The 22727-nt window shown below is 48.4% G+C and overlaps 1 protein-coding gene across 5 annotated transcripts in view; it reads left to right on the forward strand.

Annotated features, from left to right (window-relative positions):
• BRPF3 (bromodomain and PHD finger containing 3) overlaps positions 1-12805 on the forward strand; it is a 33256-nt gene extending 20451 nt beyond the window's left edge. For 3 of the 5 annotated variants that reach the window (XM_053913867.2, XM_053913866.2, XM_053913865.2), the window contains 4 exons: positions 1969-2066; positions 4846-4943; positions 9044-9198; positions 10514-12805. In XM_053913867.2, coding sequence (XP_053769842.1) covers positions 1969-2066; positions 4846-4943; positions 9044-9198; positions 10514-10697 — 535 coding nt within the window. In that variant the 3' untranslated portion in view covers positions 10698-12805. Of the gene's footprint in view, positions 1-1968; positions 2067-4845; positions 4944-9043; positions 9199-10513 lie in introns of those variants that run through there. The other 2 variants (XR_008425536.2, XM_053913868.2) reach the window with 2 other exon arrangements.
• The last annotated feature ends 9922 nt before the right edge of the window (positions 12806-22727 follow it).

Here is a 22727-nt window from a genome sequence, read left to right on the forward strand (position 1 = left end):
GGTTAGCCTGCCACTTCAGGCTGTGCTTTGTCTTTGTGCAGAACTCCCGTCCAGTGCCACTGACTTTGGGGGCCCTGACTCAACATGGAAACAGTGCCCTTGGAAGGCATTTCCTCTTTAACTCAGTGGTTCTCAGTGGAATTTCAAGGGTTAAAACAGGAGATTCAGGGGCTCTGACTGCCAGGATTTTATTTTCTTTTTCTTTTTTGTTTTCTATTCTGCAGTGATAAATACATAAAAGACAGTCTTACTTATTAATTTGATTGGAATCATGTAATCCCAGAATTAGAAAGAACCTTGAAAGAACTTCTGGTCACTAATCCCACCCCCTTCTCCACATACTGCCCCTTGGTTTATCTGTTCTGATGATTTTCTGAGCAGATTAGGGCTACACTGTCTTTCTATGGGTCATTCCTCCCTTTATTAATTGAGCGCCTGGTAGCCAGGTACTGTTCTGAGCACTGAGAAGGTGTGTCTTCTCATGGACTTCTCTTCTAGAGGGCGCTGGACGCTAGACCCGCAGGGAGAATAATTGCGGGTTGGGTCGTCGGCGTAGGCCTGGGCAACTGGGAGAGAGGCTGAAATGCAGGCCGTGGTCAAGTCACTTGTGCTTTTTTCTGTGAAACAGGAAAACAGACCTAGTTTTGGTGTTGCATCCCATTTTATTGAGCTTATCCTTCTCAGAGCTCATCATTTGATAGTACAAGTTTAGTAGTTTGTTAAATTTAAAGTGAGACATTAAAATTTACTGCCCTTCATATAATATTTATTATAGAACTGACATTTATTGAGTGTTTGGTGTGTGCAGGATGGAGTGCTTCCTGTGTATGAGTCCATCAGCTCCTCACAGCAACACCTGGGGGACACAGCCTCAAAGAGGTTACTCCAGGTCACAGAACTACTGAGTAAAGAGCCGGGTTCTGAACCCAGGGAGTCTGGCTCCACATTTTAGTCTCTCAACCACTTTGCTGGACCCTCTTTGGTTATATTTGAAGATGTCTTCCCAGATCCATGATGTGAACTTAGATGTGCGAGTTTTCTGTGTAAGACCATGATGAAGTCAGTTATGATTCGTAAAACTGGAGTACCCTGCTCTCCGACCAGTCCTAAATCCAGCCTCCTGTTACACCACCAGAGGTTTCTTACGCATTTCTGTTCTTCTGAAAATTATTGCCTGTCTTTTAGTCATTTTTTTTAGTTGAAAAATTATATAGTGGAAAGTTTGAATGAAAAGGAAGCCTTAGCCACATCATTGTTGCCCAGAGACTCCCAACTCTGTACCTTAGAATTGCACTGGGAGCTATTTAAATATACTGGTGCCTGGTGGGTGGGTTCAGATCATGCCATTACTCTGGTATTACTGTTCTCGTTTTTGCTTATTACCTTTTGGTCTTTGTCTAATATATTTTTTTACTTCCTTGCAGTAGCCACGTTAAAAAGAAACCTATCTCTGTCTAAGAAAAATTCACACACATAAAGTAGAAGTGAGAAGTGGATTTTTTTAAAGACATTTCTTTTTTAGAAAATTTGGGAAAGAGTCAGATTTTTGTACTTCTAAAAAACAAATTGGTTTCCAAAGAATAAGCAGTGTGAGCCACAGAGCAAAGAATTCTGGGCAGATGTGAGATGGGTCCTCCTCATGGCCCCATTGTTTAAACTCTGAAAGGATTCACAAGTGGTGACCTTTCCTCTGAGTGAAGTCCAAGGTTCCCAAGCAGGAGAGCAGGCATCTCTTCCCAGTTTCAGTCCTTCCACATGGATGCAATGGTTCCTCAAAGCCTCATGGGAACTTTCTGAAGTATATCATAGCTTAGTGTGAGTTTTTAGGGGAAGGTGAGAAACCTTCCCCTGAAGGGTTGAAGGGTTTGTGCAGCTCTACTCCTATCAGCCATGGGGGAGCGGAAGTGGGGGTATCAGTCATTAAAATTGCTCATTTTGCCCCCCTCTCCCTCCTTATTCTGTATGTAGTGGTCTGATGCCCCCCAAACGCAGCCGTGGGAAGCCAGCCCTGTCTCGAGTGCCCTTCCTGGAAGGGGTGAACGGAGACTCTGACTACAGTGGCTCAGGTGAGGAGTGACATATAGGTGGATTTGTGGGGTGGGAGGGCACGGTGGCAGGCCTTCTAAAGAGCCAGTTCTGTGGTCTGGCTAGACCTGGAGCTCCTCAAAACCCTTGGGCACTGGGCAGGGAGATGGTCTTCCTTCCCAGGTCATTCATACTCTTTTTTATCCCTAATTCATCTTAAATTTGAATTGGTAATGTATGCACATGGTAACAAAAGTTAGAAAGGTACTAAAAGGGTACATAATGGAAAACCAGTCCTCCTCTCCCTAGGACAGCCACTGTGGGCAGTTTCGTGTCTTTCCAGATGTAACCCTTACACAGACAAGCCAAACCTCACGTGTGTACGTGGCAGAGTGACTAAGGAAGCCTCATATACACATGTTCCTCCCATCTTTGTTTCTTTCCCATTGATAATATATCTTAGAGATCCTTCTGTGCTTTTAATCATCGGCCTAATGTAGGAGTGCCAGCATTTACTTAGCCAGCCATCTACAGACGGACATTTCAATTGTTTCCACGGATTATAATCGGTGTTGCAGTAAGCAACCTTGTACATAGACCACGGGGTTTGTGTTGGCTGGGGTTGTGTGTATAGAAGTGGAGTTGCAGCACTGAAGGAAGTGTGCATTTGTAGTCTCCATAGATACGGCTGGTCTTCCCGCGCTGGGGTCATCAGTGATGGCCCGTATCACTGAATCTCACCCATGACCCTGGCATTCCATGTGATCCAGGGCTTTCAGCCCTCTCCTCACGACACCTGCTCCAGCTAGTCCAAGCAGTGAAATACATGGGTCTTCTCTCCTTAGACCAAGGCGGGAAAGGGCAGGGCGGGGCCAAAGGAGAGGCCTGGGTGGTGCTCAGGACCAGCAGGTGCAGAACCGACGATTCTCTGAGCGACTGTGCAGCGCACTGCGGCAGGTGTGCGCTGGGTGCCCCTCTTTGAAGCTTTCCTCTGACACACAGGCTTCAGGGCTTTTCCTCTCCTCTTTCCTTTCCCAACTGTGTTATCTTCCCGTAGCATCACTTTTTTTCCTGTATGTGTGTTGAATGCAAGCCTGTGTGTTTCACTACTGTCTGTCAGCACCCAGGAGGCAAGGCTCATGTCTAGATACAAAATCGGGAGTGGATTGGCACGTGCTTTGTGCTTCAGTTGGTGACATTTTATTCTTATTTTTAAAACTACATACTTATTAAAATGATGCTGAAGGAAATCGACCTCCCACTGTTTCATCACCTTAACACAGTTGTCTTCATTTCTGTGTTGCCTTCTGTTGATTTCAGACACGTTTTTAAAAAAATTAAAACACATGTTCTTTTGTATTCTTTTTTCAATGTTATTTCATATTTTCTTCATATTGCTATAATCTTTGTATATCTCTATCATTAGAACAGTGCATTATAATTAACCTTTCTATTGTTAGACACTTATTTCTGACTTTAACATTATCTGTAGTGAACCCATATTTTTGATCAAAATCTTTTTATTTGTTTTTAAAGTTATTTTCTTCAACTAAGTTCCCATGGAAGGAATTTACTGGAGCAGATGGTTTATGCATTTTTTTTATGGCTCTTGAGATTTAGAGCAAATTGCATTCTGAAAGGACTGGCCGGTCTGCGGTTGCCTCAGCAGAGCGTGACTGCAGTCTGCCTGCAGCCCGCCTCTCCGGCATTGGAGGTTATCTTTTTGTTGTTATTGCTGTTGACTCAGTAGGTAGAAACGATACCTCACAATTAATAGTACATTTTAAAAAAATTATAAATGGGGGTGGTAATGTTTCCTTAGAAACATAATTTCCATTCTGTGAGATTTGGGCCTTTTTCCTTGGTTGAGTGAGGTCACCTCCCAGTTCCCAGTTTATAGATGCGGGTTGGGGAACAGAGGTTCCGCTGTGCGGTCAGAAGCCTTTGTGAAGCACCATCCACATGCGCTAGTGCATTGGGTGCAGAACAAAGGAAACTGAAGAGACATGCCCACCCCAGGCGGGACACCAGGTGCGAGGTTTGATTAAGGTCGGCGGGGGGAGGTCCTGCACACCTGCTTGGTTCTGCTGAGTGCTGTGCATCCAGTGACCTGGATGGCCAGGTGTGGCCGTGTCAGAAGAGAACTCGTTTAGCACGTGGTTTTACTGGGATGTCTGTCCCAGGCATCTTGTTCCTTGATGCCTGCATCATGAGGACTCCCCACTTGGGGCGGCCTGGAGGGCAGTCTGTGACTCTGCTCAAGCCAGACAATGGTTCTTCTACCGAGGACCCTGGTAATGAAGCAGGGACATTTTCCAAGGAATGCCACCCAGAGGTCAGCAAGGTATAGCCTGCTGCCTGTTTATTTAGGGCCCCTGAGCTAAGAACAGTTTTTCCATTTTCAGGTGATAGAAAAACATTTTTTTTAAAAGAATCATATTTTGAAACATGTGAAAACTACAAGAAATTCAAATTTCATTGTCCAAAAATAAAGTTTTATTGGGACACAGCCATACTCATTCTTCACAGATTACCCATGGCTGTTTTCCTGCTGTAAAGCAGAGTTGGGTAGTTGCAACAGTGACCATGGGGTCCACAGACCTACAGTATCTACTCCTTGGCCCTTTACAGAGCATGTTTGCCAACCTCTAACCTAGTCTAAGAACTTTGAAGGAAGGCACAGGGAAGAGGAAGGGTGGAGGGCATGTTCCTGGCTCATTCTTAGGCTGCCCCAGTGAAATGGAGGCCACAGGCAGAGGACTCCTGGGCACCATTCCAAGCCCCCTTTGGGCACTGTCTCCTCCCCTCCCCCACCCCCAGGCAGAAGCCTCCTGATGCCCTTTGAAGATCGTGGAGACCTGGAGCCCCTGGAGCTGGTGTGGGCCAAGTGCCGAGGCTATCCCTCCTACCCTGCCTTGGTGAGTCTGCCTCAGATGCCACCATCCTCCCTCCCTTGGGCGGTTCTGGCCCTTGCCTTGCCCCAGGGGCTTATCGGATTGGATCAAGCCATCAGAGTGTGATGGGAGTCAGGGTGTCTTCAGCTGCAGAAGGGAGGGAGGTTTTAGCCCAACCTGGGGTGGGTCAAACCTGCAAGGCTCCCAGCTTGGGGAGACACTAGAGACTAGGGCTTTTAGGGATTTATTTGATAATGCATAAAAGTAATATGTGCTCATTATAGAGAATTTTAAAAGCTGCTAATCATGCTTAGATATTTTATTAAACATTTTTCATGCTGAGGTTTTGAAATACTCAGGAAGGTATGATTATTTTTATTTTGTAGGGGAAAAAATTGATGATCCATTTGTTACCTGTGTCATCTAGCTATTAAGTAGCAGGGCTAAATTTGAGCCAGGGCTTAAAATATGTGATGCCTGTATTCCAAACCACTGAGTTCAAAATCATCCACAGTCCCACCCATTTAGAAATGACCTTGGTATATACCCACTCAGCCTTTTTTTTGTTTAATGCATAGATATGCATATGCATGAGACCATACTCTGTTTAACCTCCCTTTCACTTAACAGCATACCATATACATGCATGTTTTATGCCGTTAGACATTCTTCATCAACATAACTGCAATGACGGCATTATCTCCAGTTGTATGCATGTACCTACCTTATTTTAACCATCCCTTACTTGCTCACTTAAATTGTTTTGAATTTCTCTCTACGATAAATAGCCAGCAATAAACATCATTGTAGCTTTGCCTTGGTTCACATCCCTGATTATTTCTTTCAGAGAATTCTGAGGAGTGTGTTCTTGAGGCAAAGTCTATACAAAATTCTGATACAAATTGCCAGGTTGCCCTTTAGAAAGTTCTGGTTTATCGTCCCACTAGCAGTAGCTAAAAATTCCATTTTTACCACGTTGATTGTTATTTCTTAGATTACTTTCTGTATTGGGGAGGTAGTGTCCACCTGACCCTGGGAGGTGCTGATTCCAACCTTTGGGGCATGTCAGAATCACCCAGGGGAATTTTTTAAAGAATGCAGATACCGAGGCTCCATCTTAGAACTAACAAGTTAGGCTCTCTGAGGCCAGACTAACATGGGAACATTTTATTAAAAGCTTCCCAGATGATCTGTGGCCAGGTCTGAGAACCGCCCCACCAACTTCGTGCATGCACACAGAGCTCTGGGCTGCTCCCAGCTCACTCATGTCTGTGGCTCTTTCAAGCAGCCCGTAAGGTACAGGAGGGCAAGAACTCTGATCCGTTTTGGACAGGGGAGGAAACCACAGCTGCAAAGGTTCTACAACATGCTGGAGCCACATTGGAACCCAGGTTGCCTGCCTCACTCCTTCCTTAGCGGTGGCAGGCGGCAGAACCCACACTGTCACCCAGCTGCTGAGGAGGTCGGGTCCAGGGCTGTCTTCCCAATGCTCTGAGCCCTGCTGTCCCTGAGACTCCCGGCTTAGTCTTCAAAGAAATGACTAAGACTGCAGTTTTGGTTGTTGTTGTTTTTTTTAAACTCACTGCAAGAAAACCCTCTAAAACTAGTGTTGTCTTTTCTTCTTTCTGATTATCTTCATAATGACACATTTTCCTTTGTGATTAAAGAAATTCAGCCACCACCTGAAAACCCAATTACCTGAATATAACCTGTGTTTTTATTTTGGTTTGTGTTCTTCCTGTGCTTGCTTAAATATGTACAGTAGACCCTTGAGTAACATGGGTTTGAATTGCATGGGTCCACTTGCTCTCAGATATTTTCGGTAATCCACAGTTGGCCCTCCATATCCCCGGGATTTCCATCTGCAGATGCAGAGGTCAGCTATAGAAGGGATTTGAGTATCCACGGATTCTGGTAACTGCAGGAGTTCTGGAACCAATCCCCCATGGATACCAAGGGATGACTCTAGTCAAGTTTTTGGAGAGTCAGAACTTTTTTATGGATTTTCAACTGCACACGAGGTCAGCATCCCAACCGCCATGGTCAAGGGTCAACTGTACTCACATCCACAGTGAATATGCAGTTTTTAAATTTGAGGGGGGTGGTTCTTGGGGTTTTTTTTTTTAATAGTTTTTATTTTTCTATAAAAGTAATGCAGCTATAGTAGTTTTGGAAAAATAGAGAAAAGCAATATAAATCCCCACATTCTAACATGCTAACTGTAAGCATTTTGTATTGTTCCTTCTGTTTTTTGTTTACATGTTACAGCTGTAATGGTGTATGTACACAGTATATGTTAAAGTTTATCACAGCCTTTATTTCCATGTTGTTTTACATCTGCATAACATTTGAGTGAATGGACCATTACTATTTGCCTCTGTCTTCTTTTTTTTTTTTTTTTGAGATTTGATTTATTTATTTTTAGAGAGAGGAAGGAAGGGAGAAAGAGAGAGAAAAACATCAGTGTGTGATTGCCCCTCGTGCACCCCTCAGTGGGGACCTGGCCCGCAACCCAGGTCATGTGCCCTGACTGGGAATCAAACCAGCAATCCTTTGGTTCTCAGGCAGGCGCTCAATCCACTGAGCCATACCAGCCAGGGCTCTATCTTCCTCATGAAGGGAGGAGAGCTCTCCTTAAGTGGCAGGACCTTGCTTCTGCCCTGAGGGACATTTTCACTATCCAGCCACCTTCCATAAACCAGCATGGCTTAATCAAGAGAAAACATATCAGAGGAGCCCAAAGTCTTGCTTGGAAATTAAGGAAGCTCAGCAGGGCTTGTATGTTGGTTTTCATTAGAACCCTTTGCTTCAGCCCCAGGAGGGACAGACAGGCTAGGAGGTAGAGTTTTGACGAATCACACAGCTGGAGGCAGAGTAGATGTGGTTCTTCCTGGCAGTAAACTCTTAGCCATAGCACCTGCTTTCAGCTGCTTGACTTGAGAGGGATGTAGAAAGGCTGGCAGACACCCAAAGGTAACTAAAAGAGTGGTTTATTGTGAGAAGAGGCCCCCTGGGACAGGGTCTGGAAATTAAAATTGCTCCATCTCTGGAGAAAGCTGCTTCCTCAGTAGGTTTCCTTGTCTCTCTGGCCTTCGCACACAGCGATTATCAGCCAGCTGCTCTGGAAGAGGGGCTGTGGAGGAGGCAGTGGGCAGCAGAGGCCCACGCAGGTTCTGGTGCTTGGTTTTAGCCCCAGCTGTGGCCTCAGGTGGCTATATCCTCCTGTGTTTGGCATTTTCCTCTGTCAGCTAATAACCTGTCAGAGACTTCTCAACATCAGCAAGAGCATGAAATAAGATGACGTGTGAATAATTAGGAGCTTTGGTAACTTTTCAGTGCTCCACAGAGCTGGAGAATTGCTGTTTATGCCACTGGGCATTTTGCTGAGCCCTTGCCGTGGTGCAACATGCAACCTCGAGGATTCATCCCTCCAGTGGCCCCTGTTTCAGCCACATCTGTCTTCCCTCTCCAGCAACCCTCCAAGCTCAGTCTTCTACCTTCTCTCTTACCTTACTGTGGAGGTGTCACAAATATGTCTGGCCCACACACCAGGAAGAGTTACAGTCAGACAAGAAGGTGGTGGGTAACCAGAGGCTCTGTTAGGTTAGAACTGAAGGGATGGGCCCTCCTGCTGACGCAGAATGTCTGCATAGCCATGGTGTCTGGGAATGCCCCTGAGCATTTGAAGTGAATCGTTAGAGTTCTGAAGGAAAAACATGGCCTCCACTCCTCTCCCCTAAGGGACATTGGGAGAAAGGAGTTTGCCTGTCTGACCTGGACACCAGAGACACCCCACTCAGTTCTGGCTCCCCCATGCTGGTTTCCCACTACTTCTCTTTCAGCTCTGGGCCCTGACAGTTTGTGGAGCAAGCTTTTCTCTCATCTGAAGGACTGGTTGGGCAGAGCCAGAGGATTAGAACAATGAGCTGGGGAAGTGGCTAAAATTTCCACTTTGAGCTACCAAGGGTCGTGGAAGAAGTCCACCTCTCCATCACTTGGTTGTGGGCCCAGCCAAGACCCTGTGTAGCTGTGGTGTGTGGTGGTTTAGTGGTTAATCCTGGGGCGGGCTTCCCTGATCACCCCATTCCCCCCCAGCTGAGTGTTGTCTCCTTTCCTACCTCCAGATCATCGATCCCAAGATGCCCCGGGAGGGCCTCCTGCACAATGGCGTCCCCATCCCTGTTCCCCCGCTGGATGTGCTGAAGCTGGGAGAGCAGAAACAGGCCGAGGCTGGAGAGAAGCTCTTCCTTGTCCTCTTTTTTGACAACAAGCGCACCTGGTGAGTGGGTGCTGCTGCTGGGGAAGGTGTGCCGGGTTGCAGACTGAGGGGCCCGACCAGGAGGCTGTGCAGATTCTGACATACTGGGGAGACACACAGAAGGGCTGAGACTCAGTCACCCTGCCTCCCCCAGGTAGAGGTGAGGTGTTACGTAACAGCAGCTGGCCTGCACTTGCTGCATTGATGGTAACTGAGATCAGACTCCCTGGGAAACACTCTGACGTGGAACTTTGATTCCCGGGGCTTACGGGGCGAGCTGTGGGGATGAGGGCTGCAGCTCTGGGAGAAGGAGATGTTGAACTGCATGCCCTCATGACAGAGGCCTCAGCTGAGCTTGTGGGGAGCTCTGGAGCTGGGTGGCTCGTTAGCCTTGTCAGAAGTTGGGGCTGTGCCTTTGTACCCCCATGTCAACTAGCTGCTGAGGAGGATGCCTCTGCTGCTGAATGCTGGCTGCCCCTGGGGTGCGTGGTGACCTTGAGCCAGCAGCTCCCTTGGTGGAGGGTAATTCCTGGAGAGAACTCAGCTGAGAGCCTGTCAGCCGCCAGTGCATCCTGCGGCTGTGGGAATGCGTGTCTCAGTCCCGGGGCCAGGTTCTGGGCAGGCCCGGGGTCACTGTGAGGGGCTTGCTTGCTCATTGTGAGCCCCCTTAGGCTTCTCTCAGCACCAGCAGGGGAGCTCTTTTACCTTTGCTTCTATAGAGTAAGGAGGTAAGGCTAGCCAGGAACGATGATGATAATAATGATAATAGCTACCATTTGTTAAGTGTTCATCTGTGCCTTTAATGTAAAATTACTTTACATTATACTGTCTCATTTCAATAGTCATTGATCTCCCCTCCCCCAGTCCATTTTGCAGATGAGGAAGCTGAGGCTCAGAAAGCCAAGACCCCGTAGTCAGAACTGGCATACAAACTAAGATATGACTCTGAAAACTGACATGTTAGATTCACCTGGGCATATTTTAAGAAAAACACCAGGGGTCAGTTCATTGATGCCTGGCATCAGCCCCACTTCTAGCCATAGCTGCCTCATTCTGCAAAGCAGGGGCAGGCTCAGAGCCCCCGATGATCTCAGCCAGTCCCAGAGGGCAGCACAGGGACCTGTCTTGACTCCTGGATCTTGACAACCCCCTAAGCAGTGTGAACATCCTGAGGCCCCGAGAAGGGCCTGACCACAAAAATAGGTCCCTTGGTGGCCACCTATCTAGTATGTCCCAGTCTGCCTCCCTCTGTACGTCCTCAGCAAGCAGACCCCAAGGAACACCCTCATGGGACCACCTCACCACTACCCAGCCTCTAACTGCACTTGTATTGTAGGCAGTGGCTTCCAAGAGACAAAGTCCTGCCCCTGGGCGTGGAAGACACCGTGGACAAGCTCAAGATGCTAGAAGGTCGCAAGACAAGCATCCGCAAGTCAGTACAGGTGGCCTATGACCGAGCAATGATCCACCTGAGCCGTGTCCGGGGGCCCCACTCCTTTGTTACCTCCAGCTACCTGTAAGGTGGGGCTGGCCTGTGTCTGCCTGCCCTGCCTCCATGCCCAGGGCACAGAGAGCTTCTCTGTGCGGCAGCTTTCCCTTCCTTTTATAGCGGGCCAGGGACCGACTGGGCTGAGTCCTTTCCAAGGGCAAGGCCCCAGTTTGGACGAACTGGATGGTTCCCCTGGCGGGCTGCTGTGTGCCAAAAACTCCCATCCGAGCTCCCTCCAGGGCTGGTCCACTGAAGAACCAGTGAGAAGTAGAAGTAGCCGTGAGACCCAGCAAGGAGATGGTCCTGGGCTCTTTCTCAAGGGTGTACCTGGCCCCTCCACCTCCTCCCAGTTAACTACACCTCAGGGCGAGCGAGGCTCTGACATTGACCCCAGAGGTGCTGTGGAGACACTAGGGTCCCACGGGGAATCTCACTGAGCTCACCCGCTCTCCCCCTCCATCACCCATTCTCATACCTCCTCCTGTGCCATCTTCTGCACCTCTGCCCAGTCTCTTTCCCACGTTCCTTTCCCTGCTTTTTCTTGTGCCAAACTGACAGAAACCATCACCAAACCAGTCTTTCTGTTTTTCTGTTTCATTCCCCTGGAGGCCAGCTGCTATGCTAGGTGGGTGCCTCCCCCTGGCTTCTCAGGGCCCAGAACAGAGGCCAGCCTACCACTTGGGTGACCCCACCACCAGCACACCCCATCCCCTTGCTGTTCCTTCTCCTGCTGACCTTCACTTCCACAGATGCCCAGCTGAAGCCAGGCTGTGGGAGCTTGCCCCCTTGGATTGAGGCAGCTGCCCTCCTGCCCTCTCCCTGTCTTGCCAAGAGACAGGCCAGGCTGGATGAGTGAGCGCGTCTGCCCACTTGGATGTTGAGGGTTGTTGGGGTGCAGCTGGGTCTGCCCCTCGTGGGCTTTTCCTTCCCTGCAGCTGTGGCCCGTAGTCTCCCGCCTGCCACCGTGGATGGTGTGGTGTCTGCAGTCCGGCCTCTCCCTGTCCTGTGCTCTGCCCCGCGCAGCCTCTGCTGCTCTGCTTCCCGACTCCAGGGAAGCCCACGCTTTTACTTCTGACCCTCTGTCCCCTGCTGTCTCTTTCCTCAACTCCCCCACACCATCACCTTCTCAAGAACAGAAGGAAAAAAAAACTGTGAAACGGGGACTGCTGACTGACAAACCATGACTTTCAGAGGCTTCGGTGTTGTTCTCTGGATGTTCCTTTTCACCTCTTAAGCACCAAAGTCGCAGGGCCAGGTTGCAGGCCACTGATTGCCATCTTGATTCTTAACCTGACGTTCTTTTTAATTGTTTTAAATTTTTCCTAGAGGGGTTTTGGACAAGATGAAGTCACTGGGGAGATCACTGCCATTTTTACACACACAAGTTTTTACAAATACAGCCAACCAACCACCACAACTTCTTATACGTTTGGGACACGAGCCAGAGTTTTAAAGGGAACCAATGAAACTCTGTAACACAAAGGATGGGGCTTTGGATTTTGTACAGTACTGAAAACAATACAGCATATGGCTAGGGAAGGACATGGTGTATATAATTGTAAAATATTGTCCTAAATTATTCAGGCCCATAGTTTCCATTACAGGAGTCCTCCATTGTGTGGCTGAGTATTTTAAGTGCACACAGTGTGGTTTGTTTAAAGGAGCCAACGCACCCCCTCTCCCCAGGTAGTCAGTGGGCTGTGGACTCTGTGACCTTCGTCTCAACCTGTGTTGTAAGATCTCGGGGCTTTCTCTGTTTCCCTTCTTTCTGTGTCTATCTCTGCACTCTGACACTTTCTCTTTCTTAGTCTCTCTCTCTCTCTCTCTCTCTGAATCTCTCAGTCTCTCTCTGAGTCTCATTTTTAAGACTGCTCTTTTAGAACAGGAAATGGCTCAGATCCTGCTGTGGCATGGGGCCTACGTGTCTCAGTCGCGTCTGCTGTGAAGCACACGATGCTCTATTTATTGTAGAAAGTGACTTTATTTGCTTTCTAGAATTGTTTATAACAGATGGTATAAGAGAGGTAATAAACAGAAAAATCTATGCTTGTAAAGAATACAAAAGTTAATTTTACCTACTATAATATGACTGTCTGAAATTATTTTCTCTCTGAGAAATAAACGTTCTAACGGGCAGCAGTTGCTGTGTTGTCTTTGGTGTCATCTGTGGGTCCTACAGCCCCTCCCTCCTCGGAAGGCCGGGCCGTGAGGAATGGGGCAGTCTAGCAGTCGCAGGCTCCCAGCTGGAGAGAGCGCCGTGGACCCCTGGGGCGAGTATGAGGAGGGACTCTGACATTGTTTCCCCCCCAAACAGCACCTCCTGCCGGGAGCCGCAGAAGGTCCAGGAGCTGGGCAGGAGGTGCTGGGAGCCGCGGAAGGTCCAGCCTAGCTCCTGTGCCTCGGCTTCGCTGGGGCTCGGTTCCTTTAGGAGCATCTGCTCATTTAGTGGGAGAAGTGGCCCTTCGGACGTCTCCACCACCTGTTTACCACGCTTGTGGAATTTGACTCTAGGGTGCTCACGGCTCCTTTGCCATCGTTTCTGTTCCCATTGGGGATCCTCGAGCCTATGGGGTCTTCATTTTGCAGATGAGGAAACCCACCAAGATTAAAAGATGTCTACGGTCAGCCAGCCAAGAAGTGGTGGCAGAATCCTGGGACAAGGATCTGGCCAAGACTTTTCTCATAAGCTACACACATTTCAAGGCTGCGCTGGCTTGGTCTGTACCCGTCTCTGCCCCCTCCCCTCGGGGTCTTTGCCGCCAGCATTCCTGGAGAGGCACGTCTTGGAGAACAGAAGCAGGGGCAGAGTTCCCAGGGACGAGCTGCTAGTGACTGGGTCCGGGGTGACTTTCCCTCCCATTTTCTCTGGTTCTGCCTGGCTCCCGTGCTTGTCTCAGACACGGGTCTCCTGGTCACCTCCACAGGACCTCTGAGGTTCTTGTCACTGAAGTCACTACAGTGTGAACATTCTCAATTTGTTATAACATTAATCGGTTAGGGTGTTGTCCCAATACACCACAGTTGCAGGTTCCATCCCAGGTCAAGGCACGTACAAGAATCAGGAAATGAATGTGTAAATAAGTGGAACTGCAGATCCATGTTTCTTTCTCTCCCCCTCTCAAATCAATTAAAAAAAAAAAGACCTCCATTGTGCTGACAGTCCTTGTATTACACGTAGGGTGTGCGAAGCTACGCACGCAGCACCCGGATCACAGACACTCTGAATGACGCAGGTGTGCGGCTCCCCCACGGGAGGAGTCTGGGAGAGAGGCATCATGTTTGGTTGGGGGAATAACCAAAACTTGCAGAAGAATGAAGCAAGTAGCTCAAGCCTTGAAAGACCAGGTTAAAAATTCCTATTTATAAATTTATATTTTGAATTGCAAAGGCAATTTAGAGCAAAATTACAATGTCATCCTAAAAGACATTTTGAAAACAAAGTAAAAGAAAAATGACTGGATGGGCGGGATTTTAGCAGGCAAGGAGAAAGAGAAGGCGATGTGAATCCACGAAGTGGCCGAAGCGAAGGCAGGGCTCAGGGAGAGGATGCCGCATATTCCAGGGACTACGGCCCATTCCATTCGACTGGAAAGCCCTGTCGTGTGACCTTAGACAAGGTCTTCCACACCTCTGAGTCTCTCAGAGACTGACTCCACAGAGGACCCTAAGGCCAGGGCGAGGCATGAGTGCATCGCAGGCAGCAGCATCCACTGAAGGACTGGAACAGGGAAGAGGCTTGGCAACTAATTAGACACCAGAGTCAAAATGCAGGAATGTTAAAACAGGGTCTCTGGATGGCTGGAGGGATCAGCGGTGGGTTTGGGGGAGGAGGAAGAGTTTAGTTTTTGATGAGTTTGCCTACAGGACATCTGAGAAAAAGCCCCAGCAAGCAGATGGTGCTGGGCCGGGCTCGAGAGGAAGGTAGGAGCAGACGGCAGAAATGTGGGGGCACTGGAGCCCCCACCAGGGCAGTTACCAGAATGTCCAAGGAGAGAGGAGGGGAGGACAGACCTGAGGAAAGCCCCTTACATTCAGAGACGAAGGATGGAGACAGTGCCTGCAGAGGGGCTGGTCCCCAGGGCCTCACACAGAATGCCAAGCTTTAAGGACCAGGCGCACCAACTCATCCCACAGAGGGGCAGGACGGACGTGCAGCATCGCAGAGTAGGAAGAGCTGGTGCGGGGCCCTAACCCGGCATTTTCCACTCTGCAGGCCCACGACTCAGCCCTTGAGGTGAGCAGAAGTGCCCTTAGCAGATTTTATCAATGCTGTGATTGAAATTTATGTACTCAAGTCTGAAATATGATATTGGAGCATGCGGGGGGGGGGTGCTCTGACTCAGAATAGAAAATCTCATTTTTCTAACAAGTTTAAAAATACCATGAAAAGCATTTGCCAAAACTCTGGTGAGCTTGGCCACTTCCATTAATGTGTCAGTTTCCACTAACACTCGAGTGTGAACTTGCCTTCCAGATGGATTCTCCTGACCTGGCTGGGCCGTGAGCTTTGACTTTGAGAAAAGAGGGGTGAGTGGTAAAACTGCCAGGCTCCGGGAGAGAGATGGGACGTGGGGCCATCTGGGTGTGCAGGCCTCCCACGGTGTCTGCAGGGCGGCCGCAGCCAGCCTGGCCTTTCCCAGCGCTGGGACGGGGAAGGAGGCCTTTGGAGGACAGAAATGGTTTCTCCAAAAGAGGGCGCAGAAGTTGCTGCCTCATTGTGTGTTGGGGAAGTGGGGCCAGTGAGGTGTGGGTCTGCTGGGCCCCAGCTGGAGGGGTGTGCTGACTTGACCTTGGCACTTGAGGTGCCCTTCTGATTGCCCTTTCCCTTCAAGGGTGGCAGAGGGCACTAGGGGTGGAAAGAAAAGAAATTATATATATTAGTATTCTCTACAATTTTAATGTTCTCAAGAGGACTGGGACTCACAGGCACACAGAGTAGGAAAAGCTAACTTTTTATAGTTAATACTATACTAATACTATTATTATAATATGATATAGTATTATATGTAATGATATTATATAGTATTATAATACTGTAGTTAATAGACACTACACAAAATAGTGCACGTTTGAAAGTGGCTCAGAAAGTAGTAAATCGTGTGCTCCTCCCAGGAAGAAGTCTGTGCCCATGTGAGGTGGTGGATGCTAACTAAACTTATTGTGGTGATCATTTTGCAATATTACAAAAATACTTATGTTGCACCCCTGAAACTAATAAAATGTTGTTTGTCAATTATACCCCAATTTTTTTAAAAAAAGCTAATTGTCCCCCCATTTCAGCAGAGTGCTTATGTTGTTACTTCAGAGGACACGGTGTGTCCTGGGCTTGCCGACTGGAAGTGGCAGGGGTCCGTCTAACTCCCCCACTTCTGAAGCGGGGTCTGCGTGCCTTCCTCTTCCTTGCAGCTTTGCCTTGGCCCCTTTCAAGGACAGGAGGCAAAACTGGGGTTGTTGGGCAAGGGTGCAGGATACGAGGGGGCCCGGGGGGGGGTGGCACTCTCCAGCTTTCAAGTCCAGAAAGACCCCTGAAGGATTTTATGTGAACTGGTCAGGAGAGAATATAAAATTTGTGCTTTGCTACCTAATCTGGGAAATCTTGTTGAGAAGTGCAAAGGAGAAAGTAAGATTATCCTAAGCACCCAGCAATAACTATTCCCACCATGTTAATGTAATTCCTTATAGTCTCTTATTTTTCCTAGGTAGAGGGTGTCTTTTAGTTTCTCGTGCGGGCAGCTGCCTGCCAGCTCTGCAGAAGTGTTTGCTGCGACCGGAGCTCGAGGCTGACTCCGCCTCTGCCTAAGTTTGGCTCATCCTCACTTGCTGTGTATGGTGAACGGGGCTATGCCCACCTTTGCCAGTTATTATTATTATTTTTTACCCCACTTTGTTTTACTAAAGTCTTGATAGTCTCCAGCAGTTGAAATTGAAAGGGAGCTATATACCTCCATCCCAAGAACTTTGCTATTGGGGGTGCATTTCCACGGAAACAAGTCCTGTTCCAAATTCTAAGAGTAAGGAGGCCCCCAAACGGCCGTAGAATTTCTTCTGCAGCTTGAGAAGCTCCCGGGCTTGGCCCTCAGGTGCAGCCTGCTCTCCAGCCTCATACCAGCAGTGTGCTCCTGCTGCTTTCGTTCAGCGCTCTGTCTCTGAACTTCTTCCCAGTTTCGCGTGTCCCTACTGTTCGTTTTTGTTACTGCTGAGTAGTACTCCACAAACCCCCGGGGGCTGGTTATGCAGCCGTGTCTGGTGCCGTCAGGGATGACACTGCTGTGAACATTCCTGTACGTGTCACTTGGTGGACACGGTGCTTATTTCTCTTCAGTATATTTCTCCCCAGGAGCAGAATCGCTAGGTCATGGGACAGGCGGGTGTTCAGCCAGAGGAGACTCTGCCGAGCAGGTTTCCATTGTCTGCACAGTTTACACCCCCCAGGCAGGTATGGGAGTCCGGCTGCTCCACATCCCCGTCAACACTCAGCAGAGTCAGCCCTTAGCAGAGTCAGCCCGCGGTGTTTGCTCCACGCCCGCTTGTTGAACGCCTTCCGCTAAGCTCCATTATACAGCAAGGTTTCTCTCTTCCTTTATAGCACTACTTGCTCCTGGGGGAAGTTAGGAGCCACCAAGGTGCTTTTCAGCTGGGGAGCCCCGACTGGGGGGATGGGTGAGGCGGGTGGGCTGCCCCTGTCCTGGCCATGCCAGCACCAGCCCCTCAGCACCGGCCTCCGTACCACGGTGCCAGCAGGGCCCTGCACTGGCTCTTTGGGGAATAAGGCAGCGCTTAGTTCAGAGTAACACCACTCTCCCAGCCCCTCCTCCTCAGCTCTGGCCGTTGGACTTGGGGTTCTGAGCCCAGCCTCAGGGGCCCACTCTCTTCACCGGCCCAACCTGCCACTTCGTCCTCTTGTACTTAGGCACCCTAAGCACCAGCAGGGCAGAAGGCACGCCCTGCACATTGGGCCCACACCCTTCCTTGCCCCCTGGCTGATGCCTGAAATTCCATTAGCACTTCCTGACTTCACCGCTCCAGGCCATGATCCTTGGGGAGCTGCCTGTGACCCTGCTTTCCTTCGAATGATTGATATTCCCGTGTGAATAAAGAATATGAGAGCAGGTTTTGATGAGGCAGTACAGCGAGTGACCCTGAGTCCTTGAGAGGAGGATTAAAAAGGGGATGAAAGGGCCCATTTGCTGTTGGCTGACCTCGGTGACAGAGACACATTTCAGAGTCATCGAGGATGAAGGCTCAGAAGACTGTGAAGCAACTTCAAAGGAATTGCTCAGGTCGCCAGTGGGGCAAAGGCCTGAGATAAGAAGGCAGGGTCAGGAAAAGAGACCGAGGGAGCCTAGTCTAGGAACAAAGCTTTGGGAACAAGAGATTGCAGAGCCAGAGTTCATGGGGGCAACTCTTTGAAGCTGGCCCCATCCTCAGGTGCAAGGGCGGGGTCAGGGTCTGGGCCCCAAGCCCAGGTGAGGACACAGGCTTTCCCTGGTGGCTGGTGGGGCTCCTGGCTCCACGTGGGTCTGGGCAAAGCTGGGTTTTGGCAGCCAGAGCCCAGCCGGCCCTCCTGTCCCACCTGTCCCTCCCTCCCTCCCTTACACCCTCCGATCCCTTCCTCCTTCCCCTCCCTGTCTCCCTCCCTCTCAGTCTCTCTCTCTTAAAATATTATTTTTAATTTCAATTGCTTATGTGACTTAAATTTTTAAAAATTCAGGAACATCTCCCTCCTTGTCCCCAGCCTCCCAGTTTCTTCCCACCAGTTTTACCAGTTGCACAGTAACTTCCCAGAGCTACTTCAGCCCCAGAACAGGAGGCCTTCAGGCCTCGGCTGCCGCCGTGGCGCCCGGGAGAAAGCTTGTGGCGAGGGGGCAGGGACCGAGCGGTTCCCAAGTTTCCCCTTGACTGCACCACCTTGTAGAAGATGGAATTATGGGTGCTGCAAATCTTGGGCAGTTTCCACAGGAGACAAAGTGAATGGAAAAGCTGGGAATCTCCGCGAAGGGGTTAGAACCATTGAAAGGAGCAAAACAGATCACTGTAACTTCTGAGGGGCCTTTTTCCAAAAGGTATTTGATATATCTCACTTAACAATATCTGAAGAAGAATAAGCTCCGTGATCGGTTGCACGCAGGCGTTAACAGCAGAGAGTTACCAATTGCATTACTTACAGATTAACCAGGATAAAGAGGACGAGGCAGATGAGGATTAAAACTCATTTATCTGGCATATTTTGTATGTTTTTTTAATGATGATGATTTGAAACTCCAACTTTATTTTTTTTTATTGCTTCTAGAGAGAGGGGAAGGGGAGGAGAGAGGGCAAGAATCGTTGATGTCAGAGAGAAGCATTGACCACTCGCCTTCTGTGTACAGGCGCCAACCGAGGACTGAATCTGCAACCCGGGCATGTGCCCTGACCAGCAATCAAACTGGCGACCTCCCGGGTTACAGGATGACACCCAGCCAGATGGGTCACACCAGCCAGGGCTGTGTTGTGTGAGCTGACTAAAACTTGGCAACCATGAAAACGCCAGCACAGGGGTGTGTGTGTGTGTGTGTGTGTCCCCTTTTCCATACGAGTAATAACATGCTGTTCACGCAAGTCTAAGCCTCATTTTTAAAAGTTTGTTCATTAAATACTGATGAGTAGATACAAAAATAGTAGCTATACAACATATATAAATTCTTTTAAAAATCACAACGCCGTAAGCCACCTGGTCCCCACCACCTGTCCCAGACAAAGGAGCAGAGCTTTGAAAATCCTCTCTGTGTTCCTTCCCCACCCCAGGTCTTCTCCCCCTGAATACCACCCTGAATTTTATGCTTATTATGCCCTTGTTTTATTTATAGCCCTGCCCCACGTTTATGTCACAGAATAAATGTTGTGTGGTGTCTCAGCTTTTTAGATTGTGAAGAGAAGAAAGTGTGTATCGCATGGAGTCTCCTACCACTTCCTTCTGGGGAGGCTCCCCGCCACGGCCCCGAGGTTCGCGGTGCTGGTTCGCGTGGCTGCAGTGAGTTCCGTCTCACTCCGGTACGGAGTTCCTGGGATTAACACAATCGATTTTTTGTTGTACTATTTAAGGACGTGTGTGTTGCTTCCAATATTTCGCTTATAGAAACAGCACTGGTGTGAATGTTCTTTTCCGTTACAGTGATGTTCAGTATTAGTTTCAGATGGAAAATGCGTAGACATTTGTATAAGTCACCAAGTGTCCCCCGGAGGAACCTGGTGCCCACCCGGCTCCGCACACAGTTCCCACGATATTACTGACTGTACTGCCTATGCTGTAGTCACATCCCCGTGACTACTCGGTAACTGCCAATCTGTACTCCTAACCCTTCATCTTTCACCCAGTCCCCTGACCCCCTCCCATCTGGCAACCACCAGTCTGTTCTCTGTGTCTATAACTCCGTTTCTGTTTTGATTGTTCATTTATTTTTATTTTTGTTTTTTAGATTCTACGTATAAGGGAAATCATATGGTATTTGTCTTTCTTCGTCTGACATTCCATCCATGTTGTTCAAAATGGTAGGATTTCATTCTTTTTATGGCCCAATACTATTCCATCGTGTATACACCACATCTTCCTTATCCAGTCAGCCACTGACGGGCACTTGGGGTTTCCCCAGGGCGCTTGCAGGGTCCGAGGGAATACACATTGCCAACCTCAGGGGACAACCCAAACTGTTTTCCGGAGTGGTTGTGCTGATTCGCACACCTGCTGGTGTGTTTGAGCGCTCTTGTTGCTCCACTTCCTCACCAACACTTGGAAGCACTAGTTTTCAAAATTTTCCAAACTGATACGTGTGAAATTGCAACTCATGGGGATTTAAATATTCATTTCCCTGATTACGCACATCGCATTTTTACTTAAAAAATATTTTGGTCATTGTTGCATGTCAGAATGAGAAACTTCCCCTTTCCCCTCAGTTTTATCAAGAAATAACCGAATACGTCACTGTGTAAGTTTTTAAAAATATATTTTATTGATTATGCTATTATAGTTGTCCCGTTTCCTCTCCCCTTATTCCCCTCCACCCTGCACACCCCCTCCCACCTGCATTCCCCCCCCCCCTTTGATTCATGTCCATGGGTCATACATATCAGTTCTTTGGCTTCTACATTTCCTATACTATTCTTACCCTCCCCCTGTCTATTTTCTACCTACCATTTATGCTACTTATTCTCTGTACCTTTTCCCCCTCCCTCCCCCTCCCACTCCCCCGCTGAAAACCCTCCATGTGATCTCCATTTCTGTGGTTCTGTGACTGTTTTAGTTGTTTGCTTAGTTTGCTTTTGTTTTTGTTTTTAGGTTCAGTTGTTAATAGCTGTGAGTTTGTTGTCATTTTACAGTTCATATTTTTGATCTTCTTTTTCTTAGATAAGTCCCTTTAATATTTCATATAATAAGTGCTTGGTGATGATGAACTCCTTTAACTTGACCTTATCTGGGAAGCACTTTATCTGCCCTTGTATTCTAAATGATGGCTTTGCTGGATAGAGTAATGTTGGACATAGGTCCTTGGCTTTCATGACTTTGAATACTTCTTTCCAGCCCCTTCCTGCCTGCAAGGTTTCTTTTGAGAAATCAGCTGATAGTCTAATGGGAACTCCTTTGTAGGTAACTGTCCCCTTTTCTCTTGATGCTTTTAAGATTCTCTCCTTCTCTTTAATCTTGGGTAATGTAATTATGATGTGCCTTGGTGTGTTCCTCCTTGGGTCCAGCTTCTTTGGGACTCTCTGAGCTTCCTGGACTTCCTGGAAGTCTATTTCCTTTGCCAGGTTGGGGAAGTTCTCCTTCATTATTTGTTCAAATAAGTTTTCAATTTCTTGGTCTTCCTTTTCTCCTTCTGGCACCCCTGTGATTCAGATGTTGGAACGTTTAAAGATGTCCTGGAGGTTCCCAAGCCTCTCCTCATTTTTTTGAATTCTTGTTTCATCATTCTGTTCTGGTTGAATGTTTATTTCTTCCTTTTGCTCGAAACCGTTGATTTGAGTCCCGGGTTCCTTCCCGTCACTGTTGGTTCCCTGTACATTTTCCTTTATTTCACTTTTTTTTAGCCTTCATTTTTTCCTCTAATTTGCGACCGTATTAAACCAATTCTGTGAGCATCCTGATTACCAGTGTTTTGAAATGTGCACCTGATAGGTTGGTTATCTCTTCATCACTTAGTTGTATTTTTTCTGGAGCTTTGATCTGTTCTTTCATTTGGGCCTTTTTTTTTTTTTTTTTTTTTTGGTCTCAGCGCACCTGTTATGTAGTAAGGGGTGGAGCCTTAGGTATTCAGCTGGGCGGAGCAACCCACGTGGCTGCGTTGTGATCCTGGATGTAGGGGAGGGGTCCGAGAGGGAACAGTGCCACTTGCTCGGCTCTCTGCTGGCTTTCAGTCACTTCCCCCGCTACCCACAAGCAAATCAGGCCCTTCTGGTGCTGATTCCTGGGTGGGTGGGCTTGTGTACGTTCTAGGCCCCTGTGGGTCTCTCCAACAAACTCTCCTGTGAGACTGGGAATTTCTCCCGCTGCTGCCTCAACCCCCACAGGTGTTTTCAATCAGCAGTTTGAGGCTTCAGTTCCTCCAGCTGGAGCCCTGGGTTGTGCGGTCTGTCTCGCTCCCCAGTTGTTCCTCCCGGTTTATCTGCATGCAAATGTGGGACCGCTCAGTCTGCAGGCCACCACCTCGCCTGGTCCACCTTGCTGTGAGTCCTTTCCGCCCCTCCTACCAGTCTGGGTGTGTCTTTTTTATCTCCTTGGTTGTTGGAGTTCCACACAGTTCGATATTCTGTCAGTTCTGGTTGTTTTTTGTTTTTAAATTTGTTGTCCTTCTTTTGGTTGTGCGAGGAGGCACAGTGTGTCTGCCTACGCCTCCATGTTAGCTGGAAGTCCCACTGTGTAAATTTAAGGAGTAGAGGATGATGGTTTGATTTACGTATGTTGTGGAATGATTACCACAGTAGGTTCAGCTAATATCAATCTTCTCATATAGATACAATATAAAGAAAAAAGAAAAACTATTTTCTTTGTCATAAGCACCCTTAGAACGTGCTCTCCACTTCCCCGTAT

Source organism: Desmodus rotundus, chromosome 11, assembly GCF_022682495.2.
Source record: "Desmodus rotundus isolate HL8 chromosome 11, HLdesRot8A.1, whole genome shotgun sequence".
Classification (NCBI taxonomy): Eukaryota; Metazoa; Chordata; class Mammalia; order Chiroptera; family Phyllostomidae; genus Desmodus; species Desmodus rotundus.